Source organism: Mesoplodon densirostris, chromosome 1 (genome assembly GCF_025265405.1).
Source record: "Mesoplodon densirostris isolate mMesDen1 chromosome 1, mMesDen1 primary haplotype, whole genome shotgun sequence".
Classification (NCBI taxonomy): domain Eukaryota; kingdom Metazoa; phylum Chordata; class Mammalia; order Artiodactyla; family Ziphiidae; genus Mesoplodon; species Mesoplodon densirostris.
This window is the reverse complement of record NC_082661.1, coordinates 70500967-70522452: the sequence shown is the minus strand read 5'-3', so window position 1 is coordinate 70522452 and position 21486 is coordinate 70500967. Positions and strand designations below refer to the sequence as shown.

General features: G+C 50.5%; 2 protein-coding genes across 10 annotated transcripts in view; one reads left to right on the top strand and one right to left on the bottom strand.

Moving 5' to 3' along the window:
- Window positions 1-16992, bottom strand: part of EVC (EvC ciliary complex subunit 1) — an 81332-nt gene extending 64340 nt beyond the window's left edge. For 5 of the 9 annotated variants that reach the window (XM_060104269.1, XM_060104276.1, XM_060104298.1 and 2 more), the window contains exons 1-4: window positions 16620-16992; window positions 10090-10215; window positions 3865-3948; window positions 1544-1776 (exon numbers count right to left, since the gene is read on the bottom strand). In XM_060104269.1, the coding sequence (XP_059960252.1) occupies window positions 1544-1776; window positions 3865-3948; window positions 10090-10215; window positions 16620-16799 (623 nt within the window). In that variant the 5' untranslated portion in view covers window positions 16800-16992. Of the gene's footprint in view, window positions 1-1543; window positions 1777-3864; window positions 3949-5926; window positions 6096-8129; window positions 8203-9320; window positions 9577-10089; window positions 10216-16619 lie in introns of those variants that run through there. The other 4 variants (XM_060104308.1, XM_060104285.1, XM_060104317.1 and 1 more) reach the window with 4 other exon arrangements.
- A 2350-nt stretch (window positions 16993-19342) lies between these two features.
- The window catches only part of EVC2 (EvC ciliary complex subunit 2), a 155304-nt gene continuing 153160 nt past the window's right edge, over window positions 19343-21486 (top strand). The window contains exon 1 of the mRNA XM_060104248.1: window positions 19343-19598. Coding sequence (XP_059960231.1) covers window positions 19398-19598 — 201 coding nt within the window. The 5' untranslated portion in view covers window positions 19343-19397. The remainder of the gene's footprint in view (window positions 19599-21486) is intronic.

Sequence of the window (21486 nt, the reverse complement as noted above, 5' to 3'; positions counted from 1 at the left end):
CAGATTTTAAATTCTGCAGCATGCAGAGATTGCTCACAGCCACCCCAGGTGCATAAGGAGCAATCGAAGTAGCCATCTGAAACCCACTTGTGGCCAGAAGGAAACAGCTGCCGGAGACATCAAAGACAGAACACAGGAAGAGATGGAAGGTGAGAGAGATGAAAAAGAGCACTACCGCCCAGGCCCCCCGGCATTTTCATGTCTAGTGTCACGTGTCATCCTTCCTTTCTGCTATCATGCACACATTCTCACAGCCATTTACAGATGAGGAAACTGACTCAGGAAATCAAGGGTCAGAGAAATCAAGTAGTGGTCACGTGGTCACAGGGGCAGATAACGGACAGTGTGAAGATAAAGGTCTTTAACCTTTTCTCCGACATAGGCAAATGCATTTTTTTTTTTTTTTTTTTTGCAGTACGCAGGCCTCTCACTGATGTGGCCTCTCCCGTTGCGGAGCACAGGCTCCGGATGCGCAGGCTCAGCGGCCATGGCTCACGGGCCCAGCCACTCCGCAGCATGTGGGATCTTCCTGGACCAGGGCACGAATCCGTGTCCCCTGCATCGGCAGGCGGACTCTCAACCCCTGTGCCACCAGGGAAGCCCGCAAATGCATTTTAAATGACTACATTCCCACCTGAACTGTTCAAGTCCTCTTCATCCGAATGGGAAGAAACATCCCTTCCCAGTCAGGCAGGGGAGCCAAGAAAGCTCCAATTAAACGAAGTCCCTCCTTCCCGGGGCCACCTTCAGAGTCAACACCAAGCTCAGGGTTCTGAGCCCACTCTTTCCACAGCCCTGAGCCAGGCCATGCCTGGTTCAAATCACCCAGGGCTCCTTGGACTCACGGAAATTCAGATCTGAGAGAGGCCTGAGGACTGACGTGCAAACCCGCTGACTAGTTTTTTGAGCACCTACTGGGTGCTAAGCCTTACTCTGGGCTGGACAGTTTGGCGATTTAGAGCGTGGGCTGCAAGATAAGGTGGTGGGGTCACACCAGGCTCCAACGCTCACCTGCTGCGTGACCTTGGGCAAGTCACTCTGCCTCTCTGTGTCTCATTTTATTCTTTGAAAATGAGAGCAATATTAGCATCTACTACACAACCTTAACAACATAGGGCTGTTAAGAGGAATTAATTCACTGACTGATTAATACTTGTTCATCACTGTGCCTGTCCCAGGCTCCCACTGGGTGGTCGTGCACAGCTGTGAATAAGACAGACCTTCTCCTCGTGCTCAAAAGAGAATTAATCCCTGCAAAGTGCTTAATATTTTGTATACAGAAGACACTTAACCAGTGCTAGCCGCTGCTATGCAGTGCACGGGGCAGGTCAGTGATTAAAGGAGGTCCCCTCTGTCTCTCCCCAGGGCTCAGGCCTGGCTCCCTGACCCCCATGCTGGCCAACAGCACACATTCAGCTCCAGCTCTGACACTGGGTCGCTGTGTGTCCATGGCTGAGTCCTTAACCTCTCTGGGCCTCCACTTCCTCCACTGAGCATGATAACAGCCTATCAGTCTGCATCCTCCATCCCACCCCCTCCTCACCTCTCACAGGTCAGTGCCTCAGGGAAGCTGCTCGCCCCCAGGAAGGTGCGACCGAGGAACCTGTCGTCACTGGCGGCTGAGTGGACGCTGGACGAGGAGCTGCAGTCGTCCTTCTCAGCCTGGCTCAGGCTCCCCAGGCTGCTGGAAGGGGATGCCTCCAAGGGCTGGTTCGGCAAGACTGCCTGCTTTAAGGTTTCGTGCAGAGATGGGTTGGAGGAACCGTCGGCCAGAGGCTGGGGGGCAGGAGAGAAAGTGTACTCTCAGTCCACATGACCCATCATGAGTGTTTCCGTAATTCCACCAGCGACACACGTGGTGGCTCCCAGGAAGGCCAAGCCGGGGCAGGCAGGGAGGGTATGAGTGGACACCGTGGAGCTTCTGCCCCTGGGGCATGGCCACGGCCCTAGGGGCCGTCGTCACAGCTCTTGTCACATCACTTGTCCCCAAAGGCCAGCCCCTCTGCACCAGGCTCCTCCCCTCCAGCTATTAGCCTGGGTCTGTTCCCCGATGGCCCACCTGTACCCACCCTCGGTTGCCAGCTCTGACCTCCCCAGCAGCCCGCCTGCCCTGCCCCACCTCTCTGGCTGCTGTCCCAGACCCCAGGCCCGCTCTGTCCACTGACCTGCCCTCGGATAGCCTCAAAGCCCCTTAACAAGGAACTCAAGCTCCTTGCACTGCCATGACCACATGAGGTCATAGCCTAGTGCCTGGCACAGCCAGAGAGCTCAGCAAATGTCAGCCATCCCTATGTCCAGCTTCATCTCCTGCTGCCCCCAGAGGTACATGCCCAGGTAGCACTGAGCTGGTGGCCAGCTCCAAACCGTCACTATCATTTCATGCTTCTGAGCCTTTCCAGACTCTTGTCCCCCTGACTGAAACACCCCTAACTCATTGTCTGATGGGCTGAAGCATCCCTCCCTCCAGACACAGACCCCTGAATCTTCCTACCCTGATCCCCGGGCCTAGCCCACACCGGGTTCCACAGGACCCTGGTCATTTCTGTCCTGCTTGCTATCACACGCCATCCTGCAATGTCCGCCAGGCTGGGAGGGCCTCCAGCGTGAGGACAGTGCTCTTTTGACCACTGGATAATCACCAGTGCCCACCACAGAGCCTGCCTAGCACAGGTGCTGATGACGAATGAATGCCCCAGGTCTGGGAGTTTTGCACCTTCATGCACCCACCAGATGGTGAAGGAAGTGGTTCCCAATGTGTGTTCCGGGGAGCAGTCCCATGAACTATAACCAGTTACTGCTCACTGTGAGGGTTCCACAGAAAAATTAGTTTGGGAAAGTCTGCGTGAACAAGGTAGAATCATTTCTTTGGTACAGGAATTCTCAGAGCCTTCGACAGGCTCTGGCTGTCCTCAAAAGCAAATAATAATTTAAAAAACTGAACATGTACTGAGTGCGCAGACATCACACACCGTTCTAAGCCCTATGCCTAATTCCCTATCTCACCCTCAAGACAACTGGGTGAGGCAGGAGGGCCCTTTACCCCCATTTTATTGATGAAGAAACTGAGGTCCTGAGAAGTCAGGAAATGGCCAAGAGTACACGGCTGAGATAGGAGCTGGGTTTGAGTCTGTCCTCTTTATCTCCAGGAGAGCAGGCAGCACTTTCCTCAACTTACTTGACCAGGGAACTATTTTTTTCGTGGAGCATCACATAGGCCAAGGGCTCCTTGAAACATCAAGGGATATGCCGCTCTCTGCGAAACTCCCAGCCACAGGTGTGAACTCCTGGCTCCAGGTGTAAGACCTGAGGGTACGACTCTTGCCCTGCCACTTCCTGCAGTATGACCTTGAGCAGATCATTAACCTCTCCCGGCCTCAGTTTCCTTATGCATAAAGTGGAGAGAACAATATTATTTACCTTACAGGAATGTTGCAAGGAATACTGAAATGTGTAATGTATGACAAATGCTTAGCACTGTGCCAGCCCCGCAGTAAATGTTCAGCGTCAGCTGCTGGCATTAGTCCCAGGGTCTGTAAGGATTAATGTTAGTGACTTGTTAGTATCTGTACTAGTGTTAAAAGGTCAGGGCGAATGCTGCCCTACTGTGCTGTCACCTGGTGTCCCTGTGGATACCTTGCTCTATATACCATGGGCAAACCCTGTCCCTGACAACACTGTCATAAAATGGATTAACCCTGAAGTTATGCTCCATTACAAAGCCACAAAATTATCTCTATTAAAATGACTTGCCATAAAATCCTCAAATAGGACCCCAAATTGCACATTTAATCCCCCTTCTCCTACCCCAATCTCTAGCACATTACTGGTTAATTGCATTTCTAAGACGGAGCTCAGGACTCTCACCCGGAACTTCTGATTGATGGGATAGACGACTTTTGCCTTCAGTGCAAACGCTGTGATATTGCTATTGAAAGATGGCTCACATTCCTGGGAAGGGAAAAAAAAAAACAAATGGCATGGGGGCTTTCAGTAAAATGAAGGACAAACCACCAAGAGTTTCCAAAATGCCACATCCCATTTGTAACAGTGGCCTCGGGAAGGGCCCTTAATAAGCACATTTAGTGCTCACTTGCTAGAAGGATGGATGGATGGATGGAAGGTTGGATGGATGGATGGAAGGATGGATGGATGGATGGATGGACGGATAGATGGACATATGAATGGATGGACAGATGAATGGGCAGGTGGATGGATGGATAGATGGGTGTTGGGATGGGTGTGGGAGGGGTAGATGTACAGATGGGTGGGTGGGCGAACGGACCAATGTTAAATAGCACATTCTTCATTTAATTCCAAGCCTTCAGCTTTGGAAGAAGTAAGGATTTAAATAACGTGACAACACCAAAAGTTTTCCTAAAACTTGTGAACCACTTTTTGGTGGAATAAGGAACCAAATATTTTTAGCACTGCCAGGTGTATAAGCACTTACGTGTGGCAATATGCATGTAAGGCTTTTGATTAGACCCTTAAATGAAAACTAGTCGTTGGGGCTTCCCTGGTGGCGCAGTGGTTGAGAGTCCGCCTGCCGATGCAGGGGACATGGGTTCGTGCCCCGGTCCGGGAGGATCCCACGTGCCGCGGAGCGGCTGGGCCCGAGAGCCATGGCCGCTGAGCCTGCGCGTCCGGAGCCTGTGCTCCACAACGGGAGAGGCCACAGCAGTGAGAGGCCCGCGTACCGCCAAAAAAAAAAAAAAAAAGTAGTGGTTGGACAGGTCTTTTCACTTTCCTGAGCCTCAGTCTTCCCAGACAGTAAGCAGGTAGCGCATCTGCCCCCAAGGACAGTGTGGATAAAGCTCCCAGCAGAGCTGCTGGAACAGAGCAGAAGTGAGGCGATGGACAGCTATAAGTCACGGTAGTAAAGAGCCACCATCAAACACTGCTCAGGGATCATCTCCCCAACCGCAGCTGGATGGACTGATTCGTGCCTGCTCCACACGATATAGAAAGGCCCCACATCCTTTCCATATCGCTCTCCTGTTAGGGTCGCCCCTGCACTTTGCACGGTCAGTGCTGAATAAATGCTTGGCCACAACCAGCGGGTGAATGAAGTTGAGCGGGCAGCAGTTCAGAAGCCCAGCACTCCAGGCCGGGAGGAATCTCTACTCAGCAATTCTGAACTGGCTGGCAGGTGAAAACTGCATCCACATCGATTCCAACGCTTTGCAACTAAATCTTCAAAAAAAGAACTCCATAACAAATGACTGATTTCTGATTGCTGAGTTCTCCTTGGAATTACATATCCTATCACGAGGAAAGCAGAAGAATTTATCGCTTCCTCACGTCGTGTGACGTTGAAACAGCACCCGACAGAGCCCGTGACGTGGCCTGTATACACCTCCAGAGAGGGTGTCGCCGTGTGCCCTTCTGAGCAGGGCAGGGGGGAAGCTCTGGGGCAAGGGCCCCAGTTCTTGTCATGTCTATCTCTCTCTTCGGACTCACAAAAACAGACTTAGATGACAAGAATGGGGAAAGACCACCAACACGTGGTCCTTAAACTTAAGGACCATTCATATGTCCATCTATCCATCCTTAAACTTCCAAGGACCCTGCCATTTCCCAGATGGGGAAGATGACACAGAGAGGTTGAGCTGTGCGCCCAAGGTGACACAGCTATTGAATGTCAGAATCAGGATTTGAATCAAATTCCCTGGCTCCAGAGTCCCTCCTCTTCAGCTGACACCATCCATCTCCTTCGACATGACACAAACGAGAACAAGAGGAAGAGCCACGCTTCACCACGCCCCAGGGACACAAGTTGGATCCTGAGATACTTGTCGCTCCCGTATCCGCCACATCCAATCGACCACAAATCCCATCAACTTAACCTCCTAAACATCTCTCAAATCCACAGCCCTGGCCCAAGCCACCATTATATTTACCCCAAGGGGCAGCAATAGCCTCTTACCTGGCTCCCCATCCATGTATTGAGGGCCTACTATGTGCTGGCACTTGATGCGTGTTTGCTCATTTCCTTATCACACAACAGTCAGCTTGGGGAGGTTGGTGCTCTCGTAATCAGGCCCATTTTATGGAAAGGCAAAGGAAGGCTCAGAGGTGGACACTTTCCAATCCCCCTGTGGCCATCAAAAAACATACAATTCCCATCACTTCCTGGCTTAAAACCCTTCCTGGCTTTCCTTGGATCCAAGGGAGCAAAGCAAGGCCTGTCCCCAGCTCCCAGCATCCAGTCCCACTCTCTTAGCTGGGGGACTGGTACAACAGCAAAGCGTGGCAGTAAGACTAAAAAGGCTGAGTTCAGAACGGGTGACATAATCTGTGGGGCCCCGTGCGCGGGTGGGTCTTAGTCAAAATGATTAAGAATTTCAAGACAGCAGAGTCCAGAAACTGGCGGGGGGCGGGGGGAGAAGGGGACGTGGTGACTGGGCACGGGGTCTGTGTGACCATAGGGCATGTCCACCTATGAAGCCGGCCCTGGCTGACGGTCCAGTGGAAACACACTTTTTCAAAGAACGATGCAAAAGCAGAAAGAGCACTGTGCATTTTTAAACTTCTTCCAAACAGAGGTGAAAAGAAAGGACAATGAAAGGGGTAGAAAATGAGAGGAAGGCTTGGTCTCTGCCTTGCAGGAGTGCATCTTCTAAAGAGGAGACACCAAACAAACATTGCATTTCAGGGGAAAAACATAATATAGGAAGCAAAGAATATAGATGCAGGGGTCCACCTGAGATGGACCGAAGCAGAACCTGGGAACTGGGAGCCTGGGCTGTTTTTAGTTTTTCACAGCTCTTCTTATTAAGTTCAGAAGTCCTCTGAAGTCTGACCATCTCCCCAACCATAGCAACCCAATTATTCAGAAAATTGGCTGTAGTGCAAATTTACAATGTAAAACTTGTTCAGCTGAAGCAGTGCGATTATTCAGAAAATTAGCTAAAACGTAATTGTAGGAAAAGAAAAGCTATTTCACTCTCCGACAAAAGGTGCTCTTTTCGGCAAATGCACAAATACCTCCAGAGGGGAGGTATGCACCCTCCCTCCTCCACAGCCAAAGGACAGGAGGAGGCTGGGGAGTAGCATGCCTCAGAGCCTTCTGGAATTTTTTGTTTGTGGCTAATGAGCTGTTCATCAAAACAGAGTTCAGGGCCTCCCTGGTGGCGCAGTGGTTGAGAGTCCGCCTGCCGATGCAGGGGATACGGGTTCGTGCCCCGGTCTGGGAGGATCCCATATGCCGCGGAGCGGCTGGGCCCGTGAGCCATGGCCGCTGAGCCTGCGCATCCGGAGCCTGCGCATCCGGAGCCTGTGCTCCGCAACGGGAGAGGCCACAACAGTGAGAGGCCCGCGTACGGCAAAAAAAAAAAAACAGAGTTCATGCAAGGAGTGGCGTGGACCCCAAATGCCTTGGTTTTCTGGGCATCGGAGGATGTCAGAGTTACAGCTCAACTTGCCCTGTCAAAATCAGCCCTGCCCTCATTCCTTGACAAGCTCAGCCTGCAGAAGGCAGGGGCATATTGGCAAGCTGGTCACTGGAACGGGCAGTTCTTTAACTTAACTCTTGGCAATTATTAGCTTGATAATGGGCATCCGCGAGGCACAGCTAATGGTTAACAGGTAAAACATTACTAGGTGGAAGAAATGGGTTAGACTTCTGGGGAGGTGGAGAGACTTGGCTCCCCGGCAAAGACTGACTCACTCTGTGGTAGGAGTGTTCACAGGGTTGATTCATGGGTGACCCTGTGGGGCAGCCACCACTACTGTCAACACAAAGCTGAGAACCCTGAGGCTCAGAGAGGTTATTTCTCTTGCCCAACATCACACAGCACACAGGTAGCAGAGCTGGGCCTGGGTTCCAGGATTCTGGATCCCAAAGCCAACATTGTTTGTATCATATCTGAGGCTGCCCTCTCTGTGAGAAGGGTTTTTTTTTTTTTTTCAAATAGGTTTATTTAGATATAATTCATGCAACTGAACCATGTAAATTGAATACTTTCTGGTATATTCACAGATATGTGCAACCATTACCACAGTCAGTTTTAGAACATTTTTATCATCTCAGTAGGAAACCTGTACCCTTTAGCTATTACCCCTACCCCTCCCATTCCCCGCCCCACCCTAAGCGACCACCGGTCTATTTTTGGTGTCTGTAAGTTTACCTGTTCTGGACATTTCAGATGAATGGAATCCTATAACATGAGGTCTTTTGTGACTGGCTTCTTTCAGTTAGCATACTATTTTCAAGTTTCACTCATGTTGTTTTTGTGGCTGAACAGTATTCCATTGTATGAAAGGACCACATTCTGTTCATTCATTCGTCAGCTGATGGACATTTGGGTATCCACGTTTTGGCTATTGTGATTAGGGCTGTCGGGAACATTTGTGCACATGGTTTTGCGTGGACGTATGTTTTCATTGCTGTGAGCAGGGTTTTAATCCTATGGGGTGAGGGGAACAGAGGCATAGGGATAGATGAGGGAGAGAGAGAAACTAAGACAGGGAGACATCACAAAGCCACACTGTCACACTGTCACACACAGGCCCACAGAGATGCACATGGAGAGGGACACACAAAAACAGAGATGGACACGCAGCAAGATGCACTCATACACACACAGACAAACACACATGGAAAGACAAGCACCTGGAAACAGAGAGGCTGGGAGTGTGAGCTCGAGACACACAGCACAGACAAGGAAGGGAGGACTCATCTCCGGGAACAGCCAGGCGCTCTCTCTTCCTCTCCAGCTCCCCATGTCTCAGCCCTGGGAGGGCAGCTGATTGCTCCACGGGGTCTGGCCCAGGGTGGGGAAGGGAAGCCCTGTCTCCAGAACCCTTGGGAAGTACAGACAGGGGGGTGACTCGAACACTGAATTTTCAGCTTAACTAGAAGCTTTTTCTATTCATTTCCAACTTTTTGGTGAAATTTGTTTTAGAATACCCAACGCACTTCCCTTGCTTGGTAAGCAGAAGCTGCAGAACATGACTGAGTGTCAGAGGCTGCGGGGTGTGGGGAAGCAGCCCTCCCAGGCAGGAGCTGAACACCCCCAGGCCCAAATCTCAGCTACGTGACTGAGGACAGTGACCTGGCTCCACGAGCCTCAGTTTTCCCATCTGGAAAATGGGCAAATAAACAAGGTCTACATCATGGGGTGCTGAGAGGACTGCATGAGAGAATTCACACGAGTGTTTACATGACTCAAAAATGACACGTGAAAATGCCTGGAATTCAGTAGATGCTAAATAAGAAACTTGGTTCCAACCTTTCCCCTTTTCCCAGCACCTCTCTCTCTCTCCCTCTCCCCCCCCGCCCCCCGCACCTACCTACCTACCTAGATGTCTATATTCACCTTTGGGCAATTGAGGCTGGAGTCAAATGGGCAAATGACTGGAGTCTGGTCCTTTCTAGGGACCAGGAAGTGACGAGAAAGAACACATCTTTGGAAGAAACGCCCTCTCCATCCATGGAGCTTATGCAGGAAGTGATGCCCTATGGGCTGCTTCAGGCTGGATGGAGTGGAGAGAGGAGCAACAAGGAAGGTACAGGGAGCACCCATCTTTGAACATCTCCATCAGAGGCCCAGAACTCCCACTCCTAGATATTTACTTAAAAGAAATAAAACAAAATGAAAACAAACCAACTTACACACAAACATTCACAGAAGTCTTGTTCAGAACAGCCTAGCACTGGAAACAACCCACACTGTGACACATCCCCACAGCGGGCTGAGCAATTAAAAGGGGCAAATGACAAGTGCAATAACGACCTGGATCAGCAGGCACAGGAAAGCATGTGATTGCATTCATGTAAAATTCTAGAACAGCAAAACCAATCATGGCGATGGAACTCACAGCAGTGGCTGCCTATGAAAGGGGCACTAGAGAACTTCCCAGAGTAAAGCAATGTTCCTGATTGGGGTCTTGGTTACAGGGGTGTATACACTTGTCACTCATTAAACTGTAAGCTTAAAATCTGTGCATTTTTTCTATGTAAATTATACCTCAAAAAGAAGCCTATTGGGACATGAGATCTGTTGGGGCTCCTCTGGATGAAATCCAGGTAGGGCACGGGACACCCAGCGTGAGTCTCTTCCAATGCACCCCACACACCCAGCTTACATTCAGAGCCTCCTCATCCTTTAAAGTCGGTGCTTCTCTCTTCCTCCTCCTGGATGGGGAGCCGGTTTCCGATGGGGTCTGAACGTTAGGCTCCAAATTCTTGAGCAGACTCTGAGAGTCATCTTTCTAAAATCCAAAGGTGGGGTGGGGGGAACACATTGAAATTGGTCAGCCTAGTGCCCCTGTGACATTAGCCATCAACTCCCCACCCGCAGCCATCACGGCTGCCATTATCTCTGTTCCGGGCCTGGCCCTCTGTGTGCAGTGCTTCCCTCCACCTGGAGTCAGGTCCACATCCTTCAAGACTGTCCAGGTGTCACCCTCCTGACAAGCCCCAAAGCCCCATCTCAGCGTGTCCTCAGGACCTGGAGGCAATACTTGGATCAAAGCTCATTCCAGGGCTTCCCTGGTGGCACAGTGTTTGAGAATCCGCCTGCCAATGCAGGGGACATGGGTTCAAGCCCTGGGCCAGGAAGATCCCACATGCCGCAGAGCAACTAAGCCCGTGGCCCACAACTACTATAGCCTGCACTCTAGAGCCCATGAGCCACAACTACTGAGCCTGCATGCCACAACTACTGAAGCCCGTGCACTGCAACGAAGAGTAGTCCCTGCTTGCTGCAACCAGAGAAAGCCTGCATGCAGCAACGAAGACCCAACGCAGCCAAAAATAAATCAGTTAATTAATTACTTAATTAGTTTTTAAAAAGCTCATTCCATTGTTTTTCTGAGTTGGTCCCCACTTCCCCAGCTCCTGTAGCCTATGAGCTCCTTGGGGTGGGGTAACAGCTTAACATGGAGAATGACACATAAATATTAACATTCCTGTTACTTCCTATGATACGATTGGATAATTTTTAAGAAAATATCTTAGGTAACGTTAAATTATAGAATGGTTTCTGTTGTGAGCTACAGTTGATGCTGATTATTTGTGGATTCTGTATTTGCAAATTTGCCTACTTGGTAAATTTATTTGTAATCCCCAAACCGACACTTGGGGTGCTTTTGCGGTCCTTCCTGGACACGAGCAGAAATGTGAAAAATGTGAATTGCCCGATGTGCAGTTTCCAAATGAGATTGAACAAGGCCACACTCTATTTTCTTGTCTCAGCTCATACTGCAAACAAGTGTCCTTTCCATGTTCTATTTAGTACCATTCTTTTTTAGCATTTTTGTTGGTGATTTTGTTGAAAATGACCCCTAAGTGCTGTCTAGTGTTTCTAAGGACAAGAAGACTGTGATGTGCCTTATGGAGAAAACGTATGTATTAGATTACCTTTGTTCAGGTATGAGTTATAGTGCTATTGGCTGTGAGTTCAAGGTTAATGAATCAACCATGTTAAATGAGGCATCTTTAAACAGAAACACACATAAACACACGTATTGATTGGTTAATGAAAATATTGTGACCAGGATCTTGTAGAAACAAAACCCTGCATCTCCCCTGGGAGCAATGCTTCAGTATTTGCTAATCCTACGTTTGCACTGATTTTATAGAACATAATTATCTACTGTATTAAAAATCCTATTATGCCAGAGACACTTACCAAGCCTCTCTTTGACCACTGGCTGCTGATGGATATAATCTTGAACCGAGGATATATCACCAGTTTGTCATTGAGTTAGTAACCAACTATTATAGAGCATCTACTCAGTGTCAAGCCTTAATCTAGTCACTGGGAATAGAGTAATGAACAAAACAAACAAAGCCACTGCCTTCATGGAGTTTACATTCTAGTGACAGAAGAGAGACATAAGCAAACAAAGAAATAAATATATAGTGTGTCGGAGGTGTAAGTGCTATAGGGAAAATCAATGGAGGATGGGGGAATGGAGAGTGATGGGAGAGGATGGCCTCTTGGACAAGGTGGCATTTGAAAAGAAACTTGATAGAAGTGAGAGAGCAAGCCATTCAGATATCACAGGGACAAGCATTTCAGGGTGAGGGCACAGCAAGTGCAAAGGCCCTGAGGCACAAGCATGCTCAGCATGTCCAGGGAAGCCCATGTGTCTGGAGCAGTTGGGGGTGGGGTAGGCAAGATTAGATGAAGCCAGAGATTTGGGGGTTGTTTGTTTGGCAGCCATAGCTGACCAGCACAAGGCTTCTGCAGGGAAGGACCTGGTCCAATCACTGTACAGTAAAGACTCCAGGAGAAAAACCTCAGTCACCCAAGGAGGAGTATCAGATTTTTTTGCTCCCCAATTAAAAATGGCCAGGAGATCAAGGGTCACCAGCCATTTCAGGACAGATTCTAACATGAAAGACAAAGCCCAAAACAAACAAAAGGAAAAAGCAGGCAGGAAACAGACACTGCATGGGGAAAAGAAAACTAAAAACAAACAATTACAATATCCTCAGAGAGATTAAGAGAAGATTTTACAGTCACAAAATAAGAACAAGCTAGTAAAAACATAGAATATTCTGAGGACAAAAAGAACTCTTGAAAATTAAGAATATGAAAAACTCAGTACAAGTATAAAGTTGAGAAAAGTCTCCCAAAAAGCAGCATAAAAAGACAAAGAGATCAAAAATAGGAGAGAAAGAAGATAGTTAGAGACCCAATTTAACCAAAAACTGATAGGAGTTCCTGAAAGAAGCAACAGAACATATAGAAAGAAAAGAGTCATTAAAGAAATCAAGAAAATGAATTTCTAGATTGAAAGGGCCTTCTGAATGCACAGCACAATAAGTAGCATTTGATTTTCACCAAGACCCATCCTGGTGCATTTCACATACTGGGAGTAAAGAAAAGATCCTTTAAGATTCTATTGAGGAACAGAAGAAAAAAAAGAGATACCATGCAAAATATCAAGGATCAGAATACAAACTGATTTCTCAACATCAACAATGGAAATTGAAAGACAAATGGAGAAAATGCCCTCAAAATTCTGGGGGAAAATTATTTCCAACCTGGAATTCTATAACTTAACTACTCTAACCAAATTAAGTACAAAAATAGAAAAAAGATATTTTCAGACATGGAAATTCTCAAAAGAACTTCCACCTATCCTTTTCTTAGAAAGCTACTGGAGGATGTGCTCCACCCAAATGAGGAAATTAGCCAATAAAGACAGTGTAGGAGATCCTGAAAGAGGGTTCAACCCAGGAGAGAGGTGAAGAAGTTCCAGCATGATGGCCCCAAGAGGTCCCAACGGTGACAGCAAAAGCCTACAGCAGCTGTTTCTTGAACTTTAAGAACAAAGAGACCATGGGTGGGCTTGTTAAACACAGCTTGCTGGACCCACCTCCAGAGATTCTCATCGGTGAGTCTGGGGTGAGGCCCAAGAACTGTCATTTCTAACAAGCTCCTAGGTGACGCAGATGAGATTGCTCTGGTTCACTATGAGAATAGCAACGGTCTAGAGGCAACCGGCTCATATTGGAGAGTTCAGAAGCTTTCTGGGAGAGAAGTTTTCCTAGAAGATAAAACTGATCAAATACCTCATGTATTCAAATGTCTTGAAAGGAAATGTAGACAAATGGGGGAAAGTTTACTGTTAAACAGATGATAAGTACACAGAATCTAAGCAAATGAAAAAAATGGGTAATTATTAATTTCAGGGAAAACAAGTATTGTGCAAAAAAGGAAAGTAATCAAAAGTACAGCGGATCCTTGGCTGACAGTGAATTATGTTTACAGAATTGTAATAGCGAAAACACCAAATACTGATTTCACCAAAATTACCCCATAACCACACAGGGAGGTGGTGATGGTGGATGGGGAGGGTGTAAATATGAAGGAGGGGAGAAAAGAGAGCTAAATCACTCCACACTTCCGCAGTGGGAAGTCAAGCAGCCATGTCAGCAGGTTATTTAGAAGTAAATGACCAAACTAGCCAGCTGAACAAGAGTCGAACAAGATGGCTTCTGAAAAGTGGGAAATGGTTTCAAATGAACATTTTAAATTATGTGAATGTGTAACTTTGATGCAAAAAAAAAAGTTTTAATGATGAAATAAAACTAATAAACAAAATAAAACAGAAACCACAAAGGGAAAGTGGTGCAAGACAGAATTATGAGCTGGGTGACCTGGACCACAGGAGGAGAACAGAGTGCCCGGGACCCAAGAGGGAGGAAGTGTCTGATCCAGCCTGAGGTTGGGAACACTTTCCTACATGGTTTTCTTTCTGGGTCCTGAAGGATGGGTGGGACAAGAGGCAAAGAACAGATGTGCAGAAGTGCAGCGACATCTGGGGATCAAGGGGATTCTGTGTGGCTGGATGCATGGGCTTCCATGTCCCAGGGAAGGTCAGTCGCCTTATATACCATGCGAGGAAACTGGACGTGATCTTGTGTAGGTAACCAGGAGCCACTGGAGGTTTTTAACCAGGACAGTCATATTGCTTCTATTTTAGAAATAGAAACTAGAGGCGGGAGATGGAGGAAAGGAGGACACTTAGAAAGGAGTGCTACAAAGGTCACATCCAAACCATCAGAAAATCCAATCAGCCCTACCCTCGAGCCAGAGCCCCCTCCATAGCTACAAACCTGGTCTGAGCCACCACCACCCTCAATTGGACTAGTGCAGCTGTGACCGACCAGCTGTGCAAACCCGGACAGCTTGGTGAGTCTCTGTCAGCCTCAGCTTACTCGGCTGCGAAATGGGCTACTCTATGGTCTGAATGTTTGTGTCCCTTTCCCTCTCAGTTAATGTGTTGAAATTCTAACCCTCAAGGTGATGGTATTTGGAGGTGGGGCCTTTGGAAGGTGATTAGGTCATGAGGGTGGAGCCCCCCATGAATGGCATTAGTGCCCTGATAAAAGAGGCCCCAGCAGCTCCCCTGTCCCTTCTGCCATATGAGGACCCAGCAAGAAGTCAGTCATCTGCAACCTGGAAGAGGACCTTAGCCAGAACCCAACCATGCTGGCACCCTGATCTTAGACTCTCGGCCTCCAGAACTGTGAGAAATAAGTTTGTGTTGTTTATCAGCTACCCAGGTGATGGTATTTTTGTTATAGCAGCCCAGACTAAGACAGATACTAACTGCCACCTTACCAGGTAGCAGATGACTAAACACTCTGACTTGGGGGTTCAGACAGACTGCAGTTGAAATCCAGCCACTGTTCCTTCATCATGTGACCCTGGACAGAGAACAACCTTGCAGAGCCTAGATGTCCTCACCTGGAAAGTGAGGCTGACAGTCCCCCCACTCAAAGGCTTGGAGTGAGAATATAGAAACAAATGCCCGCAAACTCCTGGCAAGGGGCCTGGCACCCAGGAAAGGCTCTGACGTGTTATTTCCCTCTTCACACAAGGAGCCAGTGTCTCTTAATCACCAGCGGGATGTGATAACCTCAAACTTACCTACAAGCATCTTGCACTATGTTAATTTCAACTTTTATCACCCCTTTGCAGCACGACACGCCCCTGAATTCACCTGCCATGTGAGATGCTTACATCTGCTGGATGCATCCCCTTCTCATGTGGGCCAGGAATGGGGGAACAAAACCACACCACCTTATCTCAGATCCCATCAGATTTCCTCCCTCAAAGAGGTCAAAGCTGCAGGAACCTAAGACAGTGATCATACCACCACTGATGGAATGCCTGCTGTATGCCCGATACCTCCACACAACATCCGATTCCATAACAACAACTGCCATATGAAGCATCCATTAATCCCCTTCAGGCAGCCACCTGTGACCAATCCCATCCATCTCCTATACAGTGGCTTTGGGGTTAGACACACACGCCTGTCATTTGGCAAGTTATTTTAACCTCTCTGTGCCTCAGTTTCCTCATCTGCAAAATGGGGACATTAATGGAACAAGCTCACAAGCTGTTTCGCAGAGTCAATGAGATCATTTTCAGGTAGAAAGTGTAGCTCAGCACCTAGCATACAGCCAGAATTCAATAAATGCTAGCATTTTCATTTCCCCATCACAGAACTCATGATGGGGCTGTGTTATAATCAAGTGTTTACTTGCAATCTGTCCATCCAGAGGCTGTGAACCTCCAGGGGCAGGAGCAGGGTTTATCCTGTACATTGATGTGGTGTCTAAGTCCCTGGGCCATTCCTGGCAGTAGAAGGTGCTCAGCAAATTTTTGCTGTGTGGTCAAATGTTGAATGCATGCTGATGTAGCAGCTGGGACTCAAGAGGAGCTAACTGGGTAATGCACACAGCAAGGAAGCAGAATGGACATCCAGGGGTGGGGAAATCCCCTGCCCTCCTGTCCACCACGCTGAGCTCCGCCCATAAGTCCAAACGCTTAGTGCTACAGATGAGGAGACTGAGGCCTGGAGGCCTTCATCGGCTAAGGTCACACAGCGTTGTCAGATGGAGCAGACACTTCGGGGCAACTCCAAGCCAGAGCCCTTCTGTCACTTGGCCGGCTCCCCCTGAAATCACTGTCTCCAGCCGCCTCCCGGAGCAGAAGGGGAATCCCCCAGGGCAAGACCTTTTGCGAGCGATGCCCAAGATCACGCTCAAATAGACTCAGAGAAGGGGGCTGGAAACCCGGACCACAGGGCCGAGGAAGACCGCGCCCCCGCGCCCCACACCCCGGTTGCCCGCTCGGCCGACCCACCTGGTGCGGCGGACGCGGGCGGGCGGCGCGGCAGCCGAGCCAGAGGCCGAGGCCGAGGCCGAGGCCGAGTGCGGTGCCCAGCAGCACGGCGGGGACCAGCAGCGCGGGCGCCGGCCGCACCGCGTCCCGGCCCAGCTGCAGCCGCGCGTCGCTCCCGCAGGTCGCCGCGCCACGGGCCATCGGGACTGCTCAGGCGGCCGGCGCGCCGCATCCCACCCGCCGCCGCGCGCTGCCGCCGCCCGCCGCTCGGAGCTCCATCCCCGCCAGGTCCTCAGTGGACCTGGTCCCCTGCGGGCCAGGGGCGCGGCGCGCTCAGCCGACTCCTCCGGCCTGTGCAGCCTCCTTCCTCCAGCTGCCCTCCAGCTTCCCGGCGCTGCCCAGACGGAGGGAGGAGCCTGGACCCTCCGCCCAAAACTTTGAACCACCCCCGCCTCCAGCCCTGCCTTTGCACTGAGCATGCCCGGCCAGAGGCGTGCTTCTCAGCCAGGAGGACCTTTTGGGAGGAGTCTTGTTTTGCAGGGACCTCTTGACTTCCAGAGGGGGAGGGGACCACAGCCAGGGAGGAGGGTGATGCTCGGTTGTTTAGAGTGCTTAGGATTTGTTAAGCATTTAGCCTGATGGTCCGAGTAACTTTCTTAACAACCTTCGGAGATGGGTACTATTAACGCGCCCTTCCTCCTGATGAGGATCAGGGTCAGCACTAAGTGATACATTGCGAGTCTGACTCAGCTTTGCTCCTGACCTCTACCAATTGGCCCCCTTTGGACCGCACAGTCCGGCCTCGCCTCTGAACTTGTTTGCCTGCAGACTCCTGTTTTAATACTATTTTCTTCCAGGATGGTCAATGCTTTCCTCTAAGACTACGTGTAGGGAGATTGTTACACTCAGCCCCTGCTAGCCAGGAGATGCTGCGTGGTCATTCATTCACTCAGCATTTCCAGAGACCCTGCTGTCTGAACCAGCACCAGGGCAGCCAACAACCAGACAAGGTCCACCAGTGAGGATTTCACGGCTGTGTGGGGAGATAGGCAGAAGAATTCAGCAACTGTTCTTTCTTTAAGCAACATTTACTGATGATAGCTCTCTTTCTGGGTGCTGGGGTACACACACACACACACACACACACACACGTGCATGCGCACATGAATGCACTCACACCCCTACCCTTTGGAGCTTAATTCCCTGTGAGGGCCAGAGCAGGGGTACCATGGGGATCTCTGGGGATCCAGAGAGGGGTTTTGTGTCCTTGACCTGGATGTCCAGCTCAGGTTTCCAGCTTTTTCCATCATTTCCTCTTCACTCCTTCCAAGTTGGCAAGATGGGAACTATTATCTAGATTTACTTTTTATAGATGAAGAAACTGACAGCCAGGCAGGAGAAGTGGCTCATTCAAGGTCTTGCAATAGGAAGCTGGGCACATATATTCACACCCGTGTCTGTCTGGTTTCAGGACTCACACTCTCTGCCATGTGGTGCTTCTTAAATGTTTCCTTAGGAGCATCTCCAAGGCTCCTGGGAACATGTATGAGGGCAATAACCAGAAGTTCTTGCTTTATGCTGGCTATTTCTTTGGATACTCAGGCTTTTATTTCTTAAAATGTAGTGTTCTTTGCATCTTACTTTATTATAAAATTGGTTGCATATCGAAATCATCCTTTACATTTCTCACTAATAGAATTAATGCTCAAGCAATATGCTAGCATTTAGTCTTCGGCCTTGTCTCACTCCTGGCACACGCTGCGTATCCCCAAGGACAGTGTACCCTGTGCGGAAAGCTTGGCTAATAAACTCTCAGATTCCCAAACCCCACTGTCTTGTCCCTGTCAAGTCAGGAAAGGACGGTGCTCGGAGGGGCAGGGTAAGAAGGAGCACAGGTGCCAGGCTCCCTGGCCTGAGGCTGCAGACAGCCTGACAGGCTGCCCTGCAGGAAGGCTGCAGGAGGGTGAAGAGGTGTAAGCTGTCGCTGCGGGCCCAGGGCAGTAACAGCCCTGCTGCCGTGGAGAGTTCTGGGAGTTTGCTCAGCTGCTGCCTCCTGGCTCCAGACACCAACTCCCCTATTTTTGGTTCCCCAGAGAGGTCCCCCAGTGGCTGTCCTGACGACCTGCCCACCCCTCCCTCCTGGGGGAATGTGAGGGTGGCTTCTTGGACATGTCCAAGGGCTCATCCACAGCAAGGGTTCACACAGTGGGAACCTCACTGGGTTGAACAGAACCCTACAGAACATGAACAGCGGCCTTCCTCTCTAGCCTCTGAGCTGCCTTTTCCCTCCTAGCCCCTCTCCTTGCTGTCCTGTGTCCCCATGACCCTGCCTCTACAAAAGTTTCACAGTTCTCTAATACGGGGCTGGTGGGCCGGGGCAGACTCCGGATTCAGCGCGGTGTGTGTGTGTCAGGGAAGCCTTGCTGGAGCAGGTGAGTCTGAGCTGAGACTTCGAGAACGGAGGAGGCCTTAATGGAGGGGCACTTGGAGCCCCTGAAATCTTTGGAAGCAGGGGTCACCCAATCTGATTTTGGTAGAGCCCCCGGCTGGGGCGCGACCAAACTCACGTGTGGCCGCCCAGCGCCCGCCGCGCCAGCCTGGCTCCCTCCCTCCCACGCCGGTCTTGGTCCTCAGCCTCCTCCGGTCCCGCCAAGCCCCAGATGCCTGAGTCTGTTCCAGAAAACTTTCCGCGGAGGCTCTCACTGAGCATGCTCGGCGGCGGGGCGGGCCTGGGGTCCGGAAGCTGCTCCAACTCGGCCTTCCCCCGTCACGTCTGGGGTCTCCCGTCCCTGGCTGGCGATGGGCTTGGCGTGCGCCCGGGGGCGCGCCACGTGGGTGCTGGCCGGGGGCCTCCTGGCTGCCGCCCTGGCGCTGCCCGCGGGGTCCGGGCACCGAGGCCGGCTCCCCGCGGACCCGGGTCCCCTCCGGCGCCCCCTCGGCGCCCAGCCTCCCCCGGATCCCCGCTCGGCTCGCGGGGTGGGGCCTGAGCAGACCGCGGAGGTAAGGAGGGCCCGCCCCCAGTCTCGGGACTGAGTTGGGAAGTTTGGCTTCACCCTATACCCGCGGCGGGGAGGCCCCTTCGGGTTAGGGAAATTACCCTAAAGGGCGGGCGGGATCTGAGTAGGATGCAACCCGTGTTCCTTTCCGCTTGTGGCCAGCAAACTCCCTGGAAAGGTGGAGATAGCGGTGTGGCTGGTGGCTGTGGGTTTGCACCTTGCCAGAGGCCGGGTCCATCCCCCTAAGTAGCCTAAGAGCTCTGTGACCTAGGGCCGGTAGCTTCACTTCTCGTGCCTCAGTCTCCTGATCTGTAACTATTGCAGGGTCCACCCAAGAGGGTAGATGTGAGAGTTTAGATGAGCTCGGTAATGTAGGTAGAGCATCTTACACAGGTGAGTGCTTCGGGACACTGTAGCAGCTGATAAAAGGCACTATTGCTGGGGTTTTCTGTGACTGCAAATTTAGCCACTTTCTACTTCACCCTGCCCCTTCCTGTGTGGTCCCTAACTTGGGAGGCCACAGAGCTCTGGCTGTCACCCTAGATTTCCCCTCTCCCTCCGCCAGATCTGGTCACCAGTCGCCCTGCCTTTTCCTCCTCATCAGTTCTGATGTCTGCTCCGCACTCCCTCGCCCACCCGGCTGCACCCACTAGGTTCAGTCCCCACCCCTCAGCCTCTGGCCTTTGATGGTTGTTTCCTCTGGGTCACCCTCACACCCTAATTTCCCGTCCATTCCTCCCCCCACCTCTAGGTGACCTGTCCATGGTATACACCTGACCACTCTGCCCCGCCCCCCGCTCGCCACTTATATCCCCTTTCCACCCTGACCCCTGTTGCAAATCCAGGCTTCTGTTCCCAGGAATGTCTGTCCAGTGGTCTGGCCCATCGCTGCCCTGTGGTCCTCCCAGCCCTCCCCCAGGGCCCGGTTCCTCTTGCCCTGTTGAGTTTTCTACCTGTAGACCCCAGGGTGCCTGCTACACTTGCTACAGATTTTTAGGTCTCTTAAATGAGATTCCCTTCACTGTCTATGATTAGTTCTTAGGTTTTCACTAGAGAAGACAAAGTAATAATGCTGTGTCCGTTTACTGAGCTTTTATAAAGTTCATGATGAACATCTTCACAAGGTCCTTTCACTTGCTCCTGTCTGGTGTGGTGGGAAGTATCTGGCCCATTTTGCTGATGAGAAAACCAAGGCCCAGGGAGCCAAGCCCCCAGGCCTGTCCTGTGTTCTCACAATGGCCCCCACGTTCAGAGCTCACTCACCTGTCCTCACCTGATCTTTCCTTTGGGAAGCCAGTGCCAGAACATTTACTTGGATGCTAGGCTCTACAAAAGAGTGCTTTGAAAACTGGAACCCAAATGCTCACATGAACTTATTATCTCTCCCCTCCTGCAAAGGGCAAGCTAACAGCCAGTTTACAACTGTTTTCCAGTTGTTCTAAAACTGCTGTGTCTAGTACATTGGCTCCAGCCACGCTGTGGCTGTTTGAATTTAAACGTTTCAGGTGCTCGATGGCCCCATGTGCTGGTGCCTCCCATATTGGACAGCCCAGACCATAGAGCATTTCCATCAGCCCAGAAAGTGCTATTGGAAGTTTGTCAGAAGGAGAGAAACAGTGAAGGCTTGAGTGGACAAGAGGCTTCTGAATGTTTATGGAAGGCCCTTTAGGTGCCAGGCTGTTCTGGGTGCTTGAGATATAAGGGAACAAGACAGTCTCTGCTCTTAGACCTGCATTCTTGGGGCAGGAGAAAGACACTAAATGGTGTTAATCTATAGTGTGGCAGTTGGTGGTCAGGCTGTAGAGAGAAATACAGTGGGCAAAGTGGACTGGCAGAGATGACCTTGAGCACCATGGTCAGGGTGGTCAGGGAAGGGGCTTTTAGGAGATGAC